We start from the raw sequence: 18009 nt of genomic DNA on the forward strand, positions 1-18009 counted from the left end.
GGAATTAATGATTTAATGAATGGATTTAATAATTAATTAGGATAATTCTTAGATAGATATAGATAGGAAACATAAACAGAAAAGGGAATTATAAGTCATAAAGTGACAAACTCTGCTGAGTCATCATATCCTACCCCTCCTACACCTTCCTCTGCCATAGTATTAATGAGGTAAACATAATGTAACACCTCTTAATTACACTAAGGTACTGAGGTAGCTAGGTACCCACCTAATTACATCATGGTAATAAGGATGTATCACAACTTCTAATCTGCTATTAGTATTAGGTATGAATTTAGGACTGCTCTTTCTCTGATAAATCTAAAGGACTTCTTCACCAGAGGACTCAACAAAATATAGATATTAAGTTAAGCACTTTAGTTATAATATAATCATATCAAGCAGAAAGTCCCTAGTGAGTACTAATATTCTTAGAGCACAGATTATGTAAATAAGTTACATTTGAAAATGATCAGTTCCTCTTTGAAAATAGGTGACACTTGAGGTAAGATAGTAAACTGAAAGACGCCAGAAGTTCCGTAAAAATGAGAGATTATCAAATCACTTGGACACTGTTAGACCTCCGCACATAAAAAAAGCCATTTTGTGCTCAGGCAGTGCTCCACACACTGCTCAGAAACCCAAGGTTTCAATGTTGTCAGGTTAAAACCACACCAGCCCAGGTTCCTCACAATCTCGGAATCTGTTACCTCCTGCGAGCGGGGAATGCACGCGACAATCTGAGTACAGTCAAACATAGGCATGCCGGCTAGCTCGAACAGGGCGATCAACCTGGAAAATGAGAGAATAGAAGTAAGTCCCGAAGTCGTAGAGATTCCGCTACAACTCTCATGGATGACAAGAACTTACCCAGCTTTGAGATTGTGGCCAAGAACACTGTCTTTGAAGAACAAGAATAATGTCCGCTCATCATTCACATCAGTTAAAAAACCTCGATAGATTGCATCGCCAACGTAGTCCCAAACTTCGACCCAGTTTCGAATTGGCATTCTTTCACTCCCAGTCCAGTTCGGCCGGCTTTGGTACGCATCCATCCCAGGCGACTCTTGCTGCGCGAACTTCATCTCACCAATGAAAATTGCGCGCAATTTGTCGCAGAAGAGCCTCTCACACTCTTCCGGAATGGTATACGTTGCCTCCCCTTTGTATTCAGGCAATTGATTGCCCGGCCAGCTGCTCCCTACGGGCGAAGGGACGGGTGGCCAATGGGGAGGACTTGAAGAAGGGGTTTTCGACCCTGAGGGGACCTCAGGGATACCACTGTGTTCCTATACAATAATGGCAGACGTCAGCGTACATCATGACGCGGAATATTGCATTTAAATGTGTGGGCAACTCTTACCGGTCCCCGTCGTGGTGCAGTAGTGGAAGCCGCTGACCATGGAAGTCAAAGCATCAACGCTGTAGCAGCTTGCGAGTACGCTAGGTTGGGAAGTAACGCCAAAGGACCGTTGAAGCTGGTTGGAGGAACTACTTTGATTATTGATGGATTTAGCCATAGCGATAGCTGTTCTGTGGACTAAATCTTGACGGTAGCACAGAATTTGGTAAGGATTTATTGGAAGTAAATTATCCAGGCAAAGTTGGAAGAGCAATTAATGATATGATGGTAGGTACTAATGCTTGATTTGGGGCGGATTGGGTTTCGAATAATGTCACTTTGCTGATTGAGTGCAACTGGAGGTAGATTCGAGGTTTTGATGAGGAGATGGATTCCGTAAGTCATAATTATCCTGGAGGCTCCGCCAATCTCGGGCTATCAGTTGTTAGTTAGCTACTCCGTATATGGACTGGATTGGATTAGTCATTAGGCGGCGAATTTATTACTCCGTCCTTGGCACTCCCGTCTCTCGCCCAGATACCTATCCCTACCTACCTTAACCAGTGGAGACCGGCCAGGTCATTACTACTTTCCAGTATCGACTCGTCAGCCCTGGAATCTTCTACCGATGTGATAAAAAAAGCTATGATTAGAGCAACCCAGCGATGAAAGAGACTGTATCATAGAGAAACAAAGCTTCCCAAGGACCCAAAAAATTATGCCAACAATGCTGTAGATGTAATTAATTCTACACTTCTTGCGGAGCAGTTACAGAGTTAATCTTTGTATCCCGTATCTTGTTGGATTCCATAGTATCTAGGTAGTTTCATGCCCAGGTGTCAAATATTGGCCCAGTACTAGCTGTAACGTACTTGCGTATCACAACATTCACAGGTTGCTTGGCCTTTGCTGATGGCTTGAGTACAAAACAAACTTCTGTGGATCAAACGGTACGATCCCTATCAAAACATTATATGAGAGCCCGTAATAGGGAGTTTTCCATCCGCTGAAATTGAAGGGGCAGAAATGAGGGCTTGGGGCTATCAACATTCCGGGGTTTGCCGAGAAAGAAAAGAACCGGCAGGAACAAGAGATGTGGAAGTGGTGATAGACATAGCCGCGATGTACATGTATCCTACCACACGCTCTTATAACTCACGATAATCACTTGGCCTTATTCTTCGGTGTCTTCCTTGGTGTCGTTGAGGATTGACAGGTTGTCGGAAATACGGGGAGTCTTCTTCTCTCGCGAATGGCGAACTAAATGAAGTCCGTTGTTGATTTGAGAAGTGGCCAACGCCTGGTCCCTGCTGAAACCCCGCATTTGGAGGAATGGGCCCTGCAAGCTGGCTCATGCCCATCATTTGCATCGAGGCATTTCCCATGTTGGAGTACATGTTTGCTTGACCGTAGCCATTCATTGCACCACTCTGTTGACTACCATAAATGCCGTTCTGAAGGGAGTCGAATCCCGGATTATTCAATGAATTCCATGCTTGATTCAAATTATTCGGAAAACCACTTGTAGGAAAGCCCAAAGGATTTATAAACCCCATTCCTCCGCCCATGAACCCAGCCTCAGTGAATGGCATTGTAGGCATGTTTTGCGGATTCATAAAGCCAAACCCAAAGGGCATTGACTGGTCGTGGGTTATGGACGAGACCTCATTCGAAGAATCCTGAGTTTGTAGGTTGGTCGACTCGGTGCCCGCCTGAGCAATCAGATCAGCTTTTTGCTTCTTGTTTGACGGGCTCAAATTTGACCCTTCATGGTCGGTGCTCGGGAGATTTTCGTCCGCCGGTCTTTTCTTCGTAGCCGAGTCCAGAGCGTCGTTGACTGACGGCAACGATGATGGCCCCTTCTCCCCAGCGACTGTTCTCTCGGAATCAGACCCTTTACTGTTGGATGAGCTATCATGCACTGTGAGGTTCTTCTGCGTATCTTTTCTCGAGTCCGCTTTTTCATCCTCAAAGGCTTTGATTTTTGAAACGGCCTCATCATCCACCGAAAGATTGTCAAGCAAAACACCTTCTGTGGCGCAACCAGGGCAAACAAAATCACTCTCAATCAATGCATTGGTAATACAATCATTGCAGTAAGTTCGGTGGCAGCATGGTGTCTTAGTGGGCTCTAAGAACATACGTTTATCAATAGGGCACTCCAAACCCCAGGACTGCAATTCTTTGCTGTACTCCGCTGCTGCCGCTTCTGCTGCCGCTGCTGAAGAAGCTTTGGCCTTCTCCTGGTACAACTCCCAAGCTGCTTTGTCTGGCTTCGCAATGACGAAATCACCATCAGCATTAACCATGACACCTGTATTTCGAAGATCTTCGTTCGACCCATCGAGTGCCAACGACTCCGGCTTCTCAACCTTAGTTTGGAGTGAGCGTGGTATACCAGTAGATCGCTTCACTCGGTATTTGCCATCGAATTTTGGATCATTGTTAGTCGGACACGCTTGGATCCAATGGCCTAGACAAACATATCGGTTAAACCCTGCTTCACAAATTCAACACTAGTTGTCTCTCACCTTTTTCCCGGCAGCGGTAGCAAAGATATCCAGGAGGCGGCGGGTGATCAGGAACATTGACCGCTTTTCCTCTCCCACGACCGAAGGGTACAGGTGTAGCACTATTCATGTCCATTAGCAGTACATCCAGTACATCCACATGTAACAGGTATATGCATACTTTGCCATCTCCTGTTGTTGCTCTTTCCATTGGCTTGCTTGCAGGTTGAAAAGAGCATTAATCTTCTCCTCCTCTGTCTGCGCGTTATTGAGCTCTAAAACGCTGTTGCTCACTGTGCTGCTAGTATTTGATATAGCTCGGGTCGACATTGTAGCATCATTACGAGGCGCACCGCGAGCGCTAACGGGCATTTTCCCAGATACATAACGAGCAGCGCCGCCTTTGCCAGGCCGAGAGGCAGGCAACCTCCGAGCGATAACAGAAGTGGAACGGGGAATGATTGTGGTATCATCATCATACTCTGCAAGAATAAGTCAACGATGACGCTTTCTGGTTTTCCTTTTTCGGAGTTTTCTGGTTCTTCCTCGAAACACCAGCCCGAAGAAAAGTAATAAGAACAAAACCGCAGAGCTTACCTTCGCCTGTATCCTCATTGTAAATAGACAATTCAAAATCCGACCCATCGCCCAATCTACTCTGATTGATGATTTCACGTTTCAATTCAAAAACAGAAATACCGGTCCCGTCGAAAGTTACCCTTGAAGGCTCTTTTTGAGACTTGAACTTGAAGTGAACAGAGGATGACATTGTATTGAATTGCGCGTCCAGCAAGTGAGTTTGTGAATGTAATTAGATCAAAAACAGAAGGGACGACACTTTTCTTCAAATTGAAGCATACAAGTGACAGTAAAAATCACGGAGAGAAAGGAAGTAACACTGAATTGGATGGCAGATCGCCAATAACAGACGATGACTCAATTTTCCTCTCTTCAGGTAAGTCCAGAGATCACGAGACGGGAAGTGGAATGGCAATGCTCGAAAACGATACTTTCGAAAGATTTCCCTTCAGTCCAAACAGTAACAGTACGGGTTACTGTATACAAATAAACTCGGACCTGTGGATCATGAAGGTTGAGAAGCAGCTGAACCGCAGCGACGAACAGTGGGTAAGAGAATGCAAAGCTCTTGCCAATCCAAAGACCATAGGAAGGTCACAAATATCCTGCTTACCCACGACACCTGACGTCTGAGCTATGCCCTGAGAAAGACGTCCGCAGCGAATGAATAATTGATCACGCCTGGAGATTGACTACTGACATGCAGCCCTGAGATGATGCCAAATTGAGGGAACTGGAGTTGAACGAAGTGAAGAGCACTGGCTGTTAATCCAGGTGGCGTTCTTGGGTCTACTGGACAGTCACCGGTGTTCAAATAATGGAGGTAAAAGAATAATATGAACAAGGTCCAGGTCAGATGAATAGCAAGCAGAGGAGAAAAATGATCTATAGCAGCACTGAATTATGTTAAGAGAAGGAGAATATTGTCCTTTAGTACGGACAAAAGGGAAACTTAAGATGATTAAAGGCTCTCGTGGATGAAATTTGCTGTACCGGGAGTAATGAGTTAAGACGTTCATTTGGTCATGTGATCTTATTTTATAAGCAACCCTATCGTCACAGCATGCAAGTCTTTAGATCATGTGACGCATGCTTTCATCCTAGGTAGGCGTTCGCTGCCATATGGATAAGGCTGGATAAATGGAGATTTCCCCATCTCTTGTAAGAATCCCATATTTGAAAATGAATATCGACTCAATGGGCATCCGTGGTGTGATTTTGATGTGAGCCATCTATATACATAAAAAATCATACAAGTATTAACTTAAGCACGCCCCTCTCCTCTGATCGTGAACTCTATTAACTAGAACTTCATAATACTGCCTACAATGGGGTAACAAGGGCGCAAATTGGGTTGCAGTCGAACTGTATACCATCACTCGTCGCTTTCGAAGTTGCGGACTAGAAATCCCTCGTTCCGAAGGTGTTCCTTGACTTGACCGACAGTAAACTCACCACGGTGGAACTGTGGCCTTGTTAGCTGAGAACTAATGGGACGATGAAGGCGGCTCATACCATTCCAGCACCTAATGCCGCATCGGTTGTTGTATATCGGAAGACATCTTCAAAATGCTTTGGGACACCAGCACCGCTTGAAGCAATGACAGGGATCTTGCTAGCAGCCTTGACATCGTTGATTAACTCCAGGTCAAATCCACTGTTACTTCCATCCTTGTCGATACAGTTCAGTAGAATTTCGCCAGCACCCATGGCTTCAACAGCCTTCACCAGCTGTCGGACGTCAATATCACGACTCTCTCTGCCACCCTTAATTGTACACTGATACCAGCAATAACTCTGGCCGCTGGCGTTCGGGTACTTCGTTTTGATCGTATGGTGCTCAGTGTCATCCGGGCTTGTGACATAAACTCGCTTGGGATCAACACTCACAACCACGGCTTGGTTTCCATAAGCCTTCGAAATTGTCTCGATGGCAGTTTTTCCCGTGAGTTTTTCGCCGCGACGATAGTACTCCTCAGCCGCAATGACTGCATCCGATCCAATGCTGACTTTATCGGCTCCAGACTTGAAATACATTGTGGCAACGTCCAGAGCAGAGATGTGAGTCCCGTCAGGATCGATAGTGTCCTTGATACCGCCTCCGATTGTCAGAGGAACAAAGACGGTCTCCGATGTTCTTCTCAATACTTCCAGCATTGGGGTATCAACGAGCGGACAATTCCGAAAAGACGTGATATTGAGGAAGGTGACCTCGTCCGCACCTTGTTCGTAATACCTCTTTGCCATGTCAACTGGCTTTCCCAGATTTCTTACCTGACCTCCTGCGCCCACGCCGGCCTTCTCTCGCACATCGTATTGATCACCTTTCGTGACGACCAGATCACCAGCATCATTCGTCCGGACATCAAGACAGGCGATGATCCTGCGAGTCAACCCGTCTTCCCTCTTTCTTGCCTCCAAACCTTCCGTTCCCAATGGCTGGAATTTGTCACCATTCAAGAACGCACGGAGAGTCCGTAGTCCCGCTTGTCCGCTTTTCTCCGGATGAAATTGAGTTGCAAAGATATTTTCCCGAGCGATGGCGCCAATAAATTCTTCTTCACCGTAGGTGGCTGTAGCAACTGACCAGCCGTCGTTCTCTAATACGCCTGCCTTGTAGAGAGCCGCGAAGGAATGAACGTAGTAATACTTGCTGTTCGGGTTCAACCCATAGAAAGTTTGACGCTCCGAGGTTGTATTCATAGCAGAGTTCCAGCCTATGTGAGGCACGCTCTTCGTGTCAGCGTTGAATTTCTGCATTCGTTGTGGGATCAGTCCCAATCCGGGGGTGTCAGGGTCTTCTTCAGAGCCCTCAAAAAGCGCCTGCAGACCAACACATATGCCCATGAAGGGCTTTCCCAGCTCTATATGCTGTCTGATCGGTTCCAGGAAACCACCTTCGGAAAGCTGAGAGAGACAATGGCCGAAATGGCCAACACCGGGCACCATGAGTTTCTATGATGATATATGTCAGCTGTGAATCGTGCAGTAGCAGAAACAACTAGCAGCAGAGAAGAGTGCGCACGTCAGCATTTTGGATATCGGCCGGAGACTTGATCCATTCAACATCGAACCCAACTTTGTTGATCGCATTCACCAACGATCGAACATTTCCTGCGACGTAATCAAGCAGGTGAACAGTCGGCATGGCGGCAGTCCGGTACCTCAAGCCGTAAGACAAGGTACTGACTGTACTTCAATACTAATGTCGAGTAGAGACTGAATCACACGCTTTGTCTGGCTTCGGGAAGGCCACAAACATTCGGGGACAGAGAGAATGAATGAAAGTGACTTGGTAAGAAGAATAATCACCCTCATTTATTGTCGACCATCACTCCCCACCACGGCGGGGACATTTAGCTGAGTCATTGTTCAAATGATAACCTACTTTTTTTTGCTCTTTTTTCCTCTTTCCGCCCACATTAATATTCTCGATAGCTGACCGCCCAGAATCCACTTTCTCACCACTCCGAAGTACTTACAACTTCGGGTTCGCACAATCTGAAGCTCGACGACAATGCAGGCTACTGGGTTATTGTACAAGACAATTTTCTATCCAAAAGTGATCTTACCCTGCTGGATGAGCCCTGCCACCGGCAGACAATGATCTCACTAATTTGTGACTGAGATAATACTTGACCAATGGAACCCAACGCTCCCCTTTTTTTATTCGTTATTTCGAAATATATCCCTTTATTGCAATGGCTCATGCAAAACAATCCCGAAATGTCGAATCAGATGGTCTGTAGATAGCGCTTTGTCGAACTAGACGCTATATCATGAACAAATGCTTTATGAGACATCATTCCCACCGGAAAGACTGATCAAGGGTAAATCCGAAGAAATGGTCTGAGAATTTTGGAGATAGATGAGGCCGTTTCGAGGCTATGTTTGTGTAAGCCCTCTTTGTCGAGTCCGGTAGAGATCGTGTAGCTTACCGGAGAAAACTGTCTCAGACATACTCCCGCAGCTTTCAAGATCGCAGCACTCTGCCTCCTGTTAGCTGCGTTTACTAAAGAGTGGTGATTTAGACAAACTTCTTGATCCATGTTGTATCCTTGGGAATACACGACTTCCGATATACCGACTTGAGCGATCTTGACTGTACACGTCAAGCAAGGGCATCTACGGGTCATCAACATCTGGAAAGCAGCAAGTAGGGGCCGGGGAATCTGACGTATCGCAATAGAGTATTGAGCCTTCGCGTATACGCTCTCGGCCTGCTTCCAACAAAGCGTTCTCTTCCGCATGAAGGCAAAGACATGTCGATAGGCCAACACCTCCTCCTTCTCCACGGTTGCATCGCGGGCCTAGTCGATGTGAGTCTCTCTTAGAACAGCACGATAAGATCAGAGAAAGCTGCAAGCTTTCGGGAGGTTTCATACATCCACCTTCATTGCAGTTGGTAAGATGCCGAGGAGTCCCGTTGTATCCGGTGCTGATTACACGGCGTTCCCTAACGAGCACACAGCCCACTCTTCTCTTCATGCAATTGCTTCTCTGCGCAGCGAGTGAAGCTAGTTGCATGAAATACAGGTCCCAATTTGGACGAAGACGTCGCTCGTCGGCGAGATTCAGGGCTTCAAGAGCAACATGCAGCTCCTCCAGAGAAGAGCATGAGTTGAACAATCGCACTTGCGCACGATCCGTCAGATAAGCACGTCCAATATCTTTATCGTAAAGGTGCCGATCATTCCATATAACAAATCTTTCAAGAGGAGGAGGATCGAGCTGTCTTCTTCGGCACCTAGAAACGGAGTAAAAACATTATATTTCCATACAACATATATTGTCGGGGCATAGGGTCTTGGCAACGAAATTACCTGTCTGTGAACCGCTTCCACCGAAGACTAACTGGCGCATCGACGCTCACTAGGAGGAAAAAAGGTCGTTGAAGAAAACGCTCTATGGTCGCAGTATCCAAGATATCTGTTGTGACCCAGCGCTCTTTCCATCTTTTCGTTGCAAAGTCTAGGAGGGATTCGACGCTGTCGAATGTGAATTCCGAATTCCTCTTGTTGCTGAGTTCCGAAGCTTGTAACCGAAGATCGTCTTCTGGGTCATCAGTTATCCGAGGGTAGTGTTTGTTGTTCAGCTCGAGGAGTTTGAACTCTTGATGTTCAATGAGGTAATCTGCGATGGCGTGCTTGCCTGAGCATATTCCTTTCCCCTCCAGTGTCATTAGTCCATCACATTATGGATTATTTTTGTTATGAAGGGTTCATATTAACCTCCACACAAGCCAATCAGCATTTCTTGGCCCTGACAGGAAGATGCAAAAGATGCCTGGTGAGATGTGTGAGAAGTGGCAGATCCTTCAATCAGTACGATAATGATCTGTTTTCTTGTATTAACCCATTACAAGCTGATGTTGACACCAGTGGGCTATCCAGTTGATATTTCAAACACAATCGCGTCTGAGGTAACTGGAGGTACGAAGAACCTACAGATAATTATAATCGAGAAGATCCGAATTATAAGCAACAGCCTAGCCGCGTGGGATGTACTTAGTGGGGTAGGGAGATCTGTGTTATGAATGTAGCCATGACGCGGTGTGGGTGGGCTGGTCACGGCTACTTCTTATCAGCCAATCCCACATCGTGTAGCCTCTCGCTATTATTATATATATATACATCTATGAGTCCAGTTAGAGGGAAGCTAATAGTAACAGAAATCAGAAATACAGCACAGGCCACAGGATACTGTAGTACTAATACCCGGATGCCAAAGATTCCGAGGAAGAAAGAGCCCGAGAGTGTGTTGATTCACCGACTAGATACTAGGTAGATAGTTTTGTTTCGCAGCGCGGGACCAAAACGACGAGGAGTAAGCTGGTGATTTCACAAACAAGAACGCACGGAAATTACCCGTAATGGACGAAAGTGATGGATTGTGGGTAAGCTTTGCCCATGACCATTTTATTTCTGACCTAGTCAGCTGGTCAGAGATGATGAATGATGGGAAAGAGGAAAAGTCACGTTGCGTCTAAGCAGCACTTCAGATATGTATATGAGTGTCTTCACCTTTCGTATTATGCTATAAATCCGGGAAGTTTCCGCCTAATCAACCCCATCATTGATTACTAGGTACTTTTTTAGTACGTACCCCTCTACCTTCCTACCCTATCATTACTCCACTGTCTGATACAGTTGCACTTGAACAATCTAACACTCGTCATCATAATCAGAGCCCTTAATAGCATAGCAGATCCAGATATACCTGCGGCTCAATCATTAAAATATTGAGATAGAGCTCAGGATTTTAGAACATCCTCACGACATTATAACCGAACAAAATGCAGTACGCTCCATTTGCCTCGGACATTGAGCTCCCGTTCTACACAGCCCTAGCTACATTGAAGATAGACCGTGACAAACTCGATGACTCTGCTCGCAAAGTATTAGGTCTGTACGAAGTGCGCTCTACGGACGCACCGAAAAATTCTTGTCGGATGCAGATACATGGAAATGCCCTCACCAGCGACGAGTGAGTCCATAGTCTGATCTCAACTCCTACCTCCTTTTTACAATTATCTCGGCGATATGTAGGGTCCAGAGGGTATAATTGCTAATTGGCCACGGATTACGCCAGTGTACCGGAAGGTTATTACAGAGCTGAAGGGTCGATCAAAAATTTTAATACTTGTGAAGAATATCGCGACATCGATAAGCCTCAGATGTTGCAACAAGCCGGGCAAACGGTCAGCTTCACAGTGCAAAGGGTCAATGCAATTTACTAATGATATTCCGGAAAGATACTGGATGCCATAGAGGACGGCAGCATCTACCTGTGTCCGTCAAAATTATCCTACTTCATGATACTGTCTTTCGCAGATCTCAAGAAGTATAAGTTTCACTACTGGTTCGCGTTTCCTGCTCTTCATTCAACCCCTTCTTGGACTCCTGTACCATATTCTGAGGAGATCGTCGGTGATACTCCGGTTGAACCGATTAATAGGTCACCTTTCAAGGCCTTATCCACTCTCGAAAGTTCGACTCTTGTGGAAGCAGTGCAGACCTGGTCTCGCAGTGTCGAAGCTTGTCAGCGAGGCTTCTTCCTCGCAAGGAAGTATCCCAAGCTTGATGGCAGACCTGAGCATGATTCCAAGGAGATGACAAAAATAGCAGATGGGACATTGGTGGCGAGTTCACAGCAGAGCGCCGGACACAACTGGGAGATCGCATCTCTAGCAAGTTATGAAAGCGGGTTTTTCGATGGGGTGCCATTCGAGGATAGCTTCATTTGTTTTGCCGATCCCTCGAACTACGATGATGCGCCGGGTTGGATGCTGAGGAATCTACTATTTCTCATCAAGCAACGTTGGGGTCTACGAAGAGCCCAGATTTTGAGGTATCGCGATACACGTTGCGAGAATGGTCGCAGCATGGTAGTCACAATGGAATGCAAAGGTCAGCTGGTGTCACGACCAGGGAGTTTTCCTGAAACAGTGAGCGGTGCGCCCAAAGTAACTGGCTGGGAACGGAATTCAGCGGGAAAGCTGTCAGGAAGATTAGTGGACCTCACAGAGTATCTGAACCCTAAGAGGTGAGCAGGTTACGGGATATACCACTCAAAGTATTTGTGTGCGTCTAACTCCGTGGCGCAATGGCTAGGCTGGCGGATCAGTCCGTTGATCTTAATCTGAAACTTATGAAATGGAGGATCAGCCCGGATCTCGATCTTGAGAAGATCAAACGCACCAGATGTCTCTTACTTGGAGCTGGGACGTTAGGAAGCTATGTTGCTCGAAATTTAATGGTACGTCTTCCCATAATTCTATTGAACATACATTCACCGTGCTGCTGGTCTCTAGGCTTGGGGAGTTACGAAGATAACATTTGTGGATAACGGAAACGTATCTTTTTCAAATCCGGTGAGGCAGTCACTTTTTAACTTTAAAGACTGCCTAGAAGGTGGCGCCAGAAAGGCAACTCGAGCTGCGCAAGCCCTATCGGAAATCTACCCTGGTGTTGAGACTACCGGACACGTTCTTTCGGTGCCAATGGCTGGCCATCCTATCACGGACACGGAGAAGACACGAAAAGAGTTCGGTATTCTCAAGGCTCTAGTAGATGACCACGACGTTATTTTCCTTCTAATGGATACGAGAGAATCGCGCTGGCTCCCGACAGTCATTGGTAAGGCGGCAGGTAAGATCGTGATAAACGCAGCGCTTGGATTCGATTCTTTTGTGGTCATGCGACACGGCGTCAGAAACGATGCAGACCCAACATCAGAGCTTGGCTGCTACTTTTGCAATGACGTAGTTGCGCCGATGAACGTAAGCCACCATTCCCAAGTGTCGTGTCTTTATGCGACTGACTTCTTTAATTAAGTCTGTAAGAGATCAGACACTTGATCAACAATGCACCGTCACTCGACCAGGTGTAGCAACAATAGCGTCAGCCTTGGCGGTTGAGCTGCTCATTTCACTCCTACAGCACCCTCAAGGTGCTGCAGCCCCGGCTGCTTTGCCAGGCGATGACCGCGGTTCTCACCCTCTTGGTCTGGTGCCACACCAAATCAGGGGATTTCTTTCGTCCTTCGAAAACATTTCGGTTATAGGAAGAAGCTATGACTGTTGTAGTGCCTGCTCAATAAATGTCGTTAACGCATACAATGAGCAGGGCTGGGAATTTGTGATGAAAGCTTTGAACGAGCCCGGATATGTGGAGGAGTTGAGTGGTCTTAGGGAGGTCAGTCGGAACAAGCCTCTTTTAACCTACCCTGTGTTCCTCGTCTTTCACTTCCCCTGTCCGCGCCAAATCACCCAACCCCAACCGGAAATATCTGGCACTGGCCATAAACAAGGCAATTTCTCTTGATATGGATGGCTGATACAACAGAAGGTCCAAGCAAGAGCAGAAGAAACGATAAATGACATTGAGTGGGACGAGTCGCTTGAGAACGAGGAGGAGATCATTTGAGAATCGGTGATCCAATACCAGGTGCGCACGGCAGGGCAGCAGAATGAGATGGGAGCTACATCTGGCTGGTGAGTTCTGATTTAGGAATGCATGAGGACCTCATTCTTCAACGCGTTATTCCTTCTGTCGAGGCCAACAAAGTACGCTTCCCTAGATTCCTGCGCAAGTCAGTGCGTGATGACTTATAACAATATTCGAAATGCCCGGCACGTACATTGCGTGAAGACTCTGGCTTGATCCTGTGCACTCTATGGAACAGTGCTTTGAACTGCCGCTCTAGTTCTTTGTCCTCTACCCCTTGATAGAATTTGCAAATGAAATGCCCTCCAGTCCGTAAGGTGTCAAAGCTGAATTGCAACGCGGCGCGGCAGAGGTCCTATCAGGTCAGTCAAATATGTACGATAAGTGTGACATTTGTTGAAGTACCATGCTGCCGGCGTGATCTCGAAAATTCACGCCGCTTGTGTTCATCATCCTATTATAAGGGTCACTTAGACTTCGCTTCCAGAAGCCGGTGGTTTGAAACCAGGGGGCACACATATCGCTTAAAACCACATCTACCGTTCTCTCCGACACAGCATCATTTTGTCCTATGCACTCTCTATTTTGCTCCAGGCCCGCGGTCGAACTCGAGGTCGTAATATTGTGTTCGTCTCCGTCACACGAACCAGGGGAACGCAGTCTGCCTCTACAGGGATCGCGGAGGAACTCCCGAACGTAGGCCTGAATATCTGGGGCAAGGAAGTTGCCCTGTATGGTAGAAACGCCTTTGGGGGGCTGAGCTGGGATTATGTCTACGCCCAGAACTCGACCGTTTGGTTGAGTTCGAGTCGCTGCCACCTGACAGAGTTAGATGTCTATTGAACTGCCACGAGATCAAACAAACCTGAGACCAGGAGCCGGGGGCGTATCCCTGATGAGAATAACAGAGGTCAGCCAGGATGCCCAGACTTAAAAGCGACGAGGCGGTATACCAAATCCACTACTGTTTGCCCACTCTTGAAAATGTGATATTTCTCATCGATCTAAAAATATCTGTGTTTAGCATACAATGAGCAGTAAGGCTCAGGTAATCTATACCTGCAATAATTTGAATGCTGCACGGCTCTTCAACCCTTGTACTGCCGCAGCCCTTGTAAAGTGGTCTTTGATCTGACGTGCTTGCCATCTCTTCGAGGATGAATGTCTCTTGAATATGAGGGAGGACGTTGTATTATTGATTTCGAGTATTATAGTCTTGGTTGGGCAGGACGAAAAGAACATGGTGCTGGGACCTTTCTTTGTGAGGTAGACCCCAATTGATGGTGTCTGCGATAAATTCTGGTTGGTGGGAATCCTGTCGATGTAATATTAAGGTAAATAGGGCCGTCCTTGATAATCAGGTGTGATACAATACAGATACTGCAGATCTTAACCCTGCCTGATGGGGTGTGACGAGAAAGGGAAAAGAACAAGTGACATTGGATAAACTCTGCAGATAGTATACCTCTGATAGACAGCCCTTTTGAAGTTGTATTCAAACAATGTAAGGTAGTAACTGATGGCATGTGAAATCTTAGGGTGGAGAGCTAGTTAAGTAATCTATCAACGACAAATAATTGCAATGATAGCTCTCATTTATATTATAGGGTTCTAATTGCTAAACTTATAGTATAGGTAGGTATCCCCTCGCCTATGTCCTTTCATTAAAACATGCTGTTCCCTCTCTAAATCAAGCATTAATTAACTGATGCTGAGGAGCTGCAACATTGGAGCTAATCCACGCATTGTAACCAGCCCCTATAAGATTTAATCCACAGGGTTGCGCGTAGGTCCCCCTCAACAAAACCAACATCTAAATGATAAATCATGAGCCCCAGAAAAGTATGCATTTCCTATATTATCCACCATGCAAAGAATAGAATATCCTAAAAAATTATAATAAGAAAGTACTAGCTTATAAACCATATTTCTATGCTATCACAATGTATAAGATTAAGGTGGTATATATGTAATATCTCTATACTCCATATTTAGCTACTCTTCCTATCTTTGTATACAGGATTAGCTATGTAATTTATGCTAAATAGTATACCTAACTATAGAGGGGTCATTCTCTTTTACCAATATAGATCAAAGATATAGTACGGAGTAGGATCCTAATTCTTGATATCTCTAGATGCAGCACTATAATTTTGTTTTATAAAGAGAAATACATTAAATAGCTCATATAAACCATATACTTAATTTTAGATTATTCTAACTATGTTCTATTGAGGGAAATGAAACTTCAAATATCTAGTTTAGTCTGCGAAAAACGAAAATGGCTTTCAGTTGAATTGAGACGCTTCTAATGTAGTCAACCCTATGCACCTTCTGTAACACAGCGACCAGTCCAATTATTGCTCCCTGTGTCAATCTGGGACTTACATTGCAGTTTGATACATAAGTGGTGGGCTTTCTACCTTTAATGAACAGAGGGCATTCTGTAGATTAAGCAGTTTATGATATATTAATAAGAGCCATCGGTCAACCTCTTGGGTCACTACACTTGGAATGAAGTCTGGGCAGCGGCTTATGCAAGTATTAAGCCAGGTACCGGAATTTCCCATGTGAGAATCTACATTCATGAAAAAGGAATGCAGGTGAGATGAAGTACAGCACTGCTAAACCCAAGGACTACTGCTACAGATATACATTATATTTATTCAGGGTTTTCCACTGCCTACATTCTCTTTCTGTCTCGCTTTAACGGGGAGAATCCCGTAGGGGCACCAAAGCCTCGGCCGTGCACTATACTGGATCGGGCCGTTAACTGTATATCGTCTCTGGAAGTTTGTCCAGGGCCAGGAGCAAGTTTACGCGCCGGCTTTCTTATGTCCTGGTTGTCCGGGTCTTCTTCATCCTCAAACAAGTTCCTTTCTCGCTGAAACCCCAATTTACGCTTCTTCAATTTCACCTGACCTTGACTAGCGGCCCTGTTCTTTGGAACATCGTCACCTTTTGCATGGGTTTCGACATCAGTGTGTGGGGAGCGTGACCTGGACGATATTGCTCTGGCCATCCTGGACTTGGTACCAATATGGTGGGATAGTTCTGATTGCTTTTTAGACGGTGCCCCCCCGGGAAACAGCTCGTCTTCTTGTTGTGGGCTGTTGATAGTTGCATTCTCGGCGAAACCAATTTTATCACTGGAAACTTTCCCAGGTGTCCCCGCGCACACAGTGACCGTGTGTAGCTCATTTAAATCGTCATCAGAACTAAGTGAAGGGTTCCGAGGTTCACCCGCGCGTTTCAAAAATGGGGTAATCGAGAAAGACGATTTATCGCCAGGCAATGCTGTTGGTTGCTTGATGCCTTTATTCCAGGACTTGATCGCCCCTGGCGTTGCAATGGTCAGTGTGGGAACAAATTGAGTGCCCATAGTTCGATTAGCAGGAGCACGAGGTTTTGCATGGGGCCGAGGACTTCCAGTTGCTTTAAGAATATTACGCTGCTGTTGACCATTACTCTGAGCTTCTTGGCGTTGATCTTTGACTTGCCGCAATTTTCGATTGAGATCTTCGATCCTTTCTTCGAGAGCAGCGCGCTGAGCTTCGCTTTCGTGCTTTTGTTGAAGAGCACTGCGCTCTTGTCGTTCCCGAGCTTGTATTTGCTCTGCAAGTTCCTTACGTGCTTCCTCAAGTCTCGAGGACAAATTCGCAATTTCCCCTGCCTGACGAGTCTCTCGTTCGTGAGCACGTTCGTGAGCCCGCTTTTCGTTCTCCAATTGTTCTTCGACCGTAATCAGCTGGCGTCTCAATGCCTGTTTTTCGGCGACGGTATTCTGGGAAGAGATGCTTTGTACCCTAAACCGCTCTGCTTCTAGTTGCAAGTTGGAAATTTCTTTCGATAGGCGAATATTCTCGTCTACCACTCTCTTAGATTCAACAGCAGTATTGCCCAGAGAAGCAAGTTCCCCCTATTGTAATAGTCAGAGTGATGTTCCAACCGGTCAAGGGATAACGAGCAACGTACACGAAGATTCTCTATTTCACGTGACGAGGCAGCGAGTATATTCTTTAAGCGATTCGCTTCATTGAGGGTTTTATTGAATTGAACACGTAGGCACGATTCAGATTCTCTAGCTCTGACTAATTCTCCGCTGGTCTCCTCCAGCTGCAAGTGCAGGCTATCATTTTCGAACTGGAGAAGTAATTGCTGCATACGTATTTCGCGAGCTCGCTCGATTTCTAGAACAAGGGTTGTGCGGCCTACTGCACGTTCATATTCTTGCTCATAGTGTGCAGTGATAAGTGCCATTCGGCACTGAGGAATCGGGTAAGTTTTAACTTGCACCTCGTGGTCGTAAAGCATGCATACATCATCCAAACCCGGTGCTGACATTGGGACGAGAGAAATCAGTGTCCGCTTGCAAGGGAGATCAACAACGACTAAGTGTAGCCAATATTGAGTCGTCAAGACTGTATTATTGTGTTATGGAGTCTTGTTTGTCCGGGGTCCGTGGTGATGTTTGAAAACGCAGTCTGTGACGATATCAACAGGTATGTACGGGGAGTCAGCCAACTTAATGTACTGACTGTGCCTCTGTTAGTATTGTTTGGGGCAGCGGGCCAACACGCGTCTGTCAACATTCAACGGAACAACTAGCTCGGCAGCTCCCGAAGTTGTG

The 18009-nt window shown here is 46.1% G+C and overlaps 6 protein-coding genes across 6 annotated transcripts; 3 read left to right on the top strand and 3 right to left on the bottom strand.

Moving 5' to 3' along the window:
• Nucleotides 1-1895: 1895 nt before the first annotated feature.
• AFUA_2G06220 (cleavage polyadenylation factor subunit MPE1) lies at nt 1896-5419 on the bottom strand. The gene is made up of 4 exons (XM_744658.2): nt 4450-5419; nt 4034-4334; nt 3874-3974; nt 1896-3815 (listed from the first exon to the last, which is right to left on the bottom strand). Exons 1-4 carry the CDS (start codon nt 4619-4621, stop codon nt 2491-2493), a joined length of 1899 nt encoding a protein of 632 aa, XP_749751.1. The 5' UTR covers nt 4622-5419; the 3' UTR covers nt 1896-2490.
• A 25-nt stretch (nt 5420-5444) lies between these two features.
• AFUA_2G06230 (imidazoleglycerol-phosphate synthase) lies at nt 5445-7579 on the bottom strand (the record flags this gene model as incomplete). The annotated part of the gene is made up of 3 exons (XM_744659.2): nt 5445-5896; nt 5947-7386; nt 7457-7579. 3 exons carry the CDS (start codon nt 7577-7579, stop codon nt 5807-5809), a joined length of 1653 nt encoding a protein of 550 aa, XP_749752.1. The 3' UTR covers nt 5445-5806.
• Nucleotides 7580-8223: 644 nt separating this feature from the next.
• Nucleotides 8224-10426, bottom strand: AFUA_2G06240 (deoxycytidine monophosphate deaminase; the record flags this gene model as incomplete). Its single annotated transcript, XM_744660.2, has 5 exons — nt 9663-10426; nt 9255-9594; nt 8609-9178; nt 8469-8556; nt 8224-8316 (listed from the first exon to the last, which is right to left on the bottom strand). Exons 1-5 carry the CDS (start codon nt 9682-9684, stop codon nt 8224-8226), a joined length of 1113 nt encoding a protein of 370 aa, XP_749753.1. The 5' UTR covers nt 9685-10426.
• A 300-nt stretch (nt 10427-10726) lies between these two features.
• AFUA_2G06250 (putative autophagy ubiquitin-activating enzyme ApgG) lies at nt 10727-13256 on the top strand (the record flags this gene model as incomplete). Its single annotated transcript, XM_744661.1, has 6 exons — nt 10727-10917; nt 11044-11131; nt 11186-11976; nt 12045-12189; nt 12245-12712; nt 12768-13256. 6 exons carry the CDS (start codon nt 10727-10729, stop codon nt 13254-13256), a joined length of 2172 nt encoding a protein of 723 aa, XP_749754.1.
• A 188-nt stretch (nt 13257-13444) lies between these two features.
• On the top strand, nt 13445-16377 carry AFUA_2G06260 (uncharacterized protein; the record flags this gene model as incomplete). The annotated part of the gene is made up of 3 exons (XM_744662.1): nt 13445-13524; nt 14030-14206; nt 16311-16377. The coding sequence occupies 3 exons, from the start codon at nt 13445-13447 to the stop codon at nt 16375-16377; spliced, it is 324 nt and encodes a 107-aa protein (XP_749755.1).
• Nucleotides 16378-16791: 414 nt separating this feature from the next.
• AFUA_2G06270 (uncharacterized protein) lies at nt 16792-17307 on the top strand (the record flags this gene model as incomplete). The annotated part of the gene is made up of 2 exons (XM_744663.1): nt 16792-17082; nt 17233-17307. The coding sequence occupies 2 exons, from the start codon at nt 16792-16794 to the stop codon at nt 17305-17307; spliced, it is 366 nt and encodes a 121-aa protein (XP_749756.1).
• Nucleotides 17308-18009: the final 702 nt, after the last annotated feature.

The sequence above is a fragment of the Aspergillus fumigatus genome, chromosome 2, assembly GCF_000002655.1.
Source record: "Aspergillus fumigatus Af293 chromosome 2, whole genome shotgun sequence".
In the NCBI taxonomy this organism is placed as follows: domain Eukaryota; kingdom Fungi; phylum Ascomycota; class Eurotiomycetes; order Eurotiales; family Aspergillaceae; genus Aspergillus; species Aspergillus fumigatus.

What these genes read in the sequence shown, in the direction of transcription:
- AFUA_2G06220 (XM_744658.2), bottom strand. Translation starts at nt 4,621, where the DNA reads ATGTCATCCTCTGTTCACTTCAAGTTCAAGTCTCAAAAAGAGCCTTCA. An exon ending in CAATGAGGATACAGGCGAAG is followed by an intron (nt 4,335 to 4,449) that starts GTAAGCTCTGCG and finishes TTATTCTTGCAG; the next exon opens with AGTATGATGATGATACCACA. An exon ending in CTACCGCTGCCGGGAAAAAG is followed by an intron (nt 3,816 to 3,873) that starts GTGAGAGACAAC and finishes ATGTTTGTCTAG; the next exon opens with GCCATTGGATCCAAGCGTGT.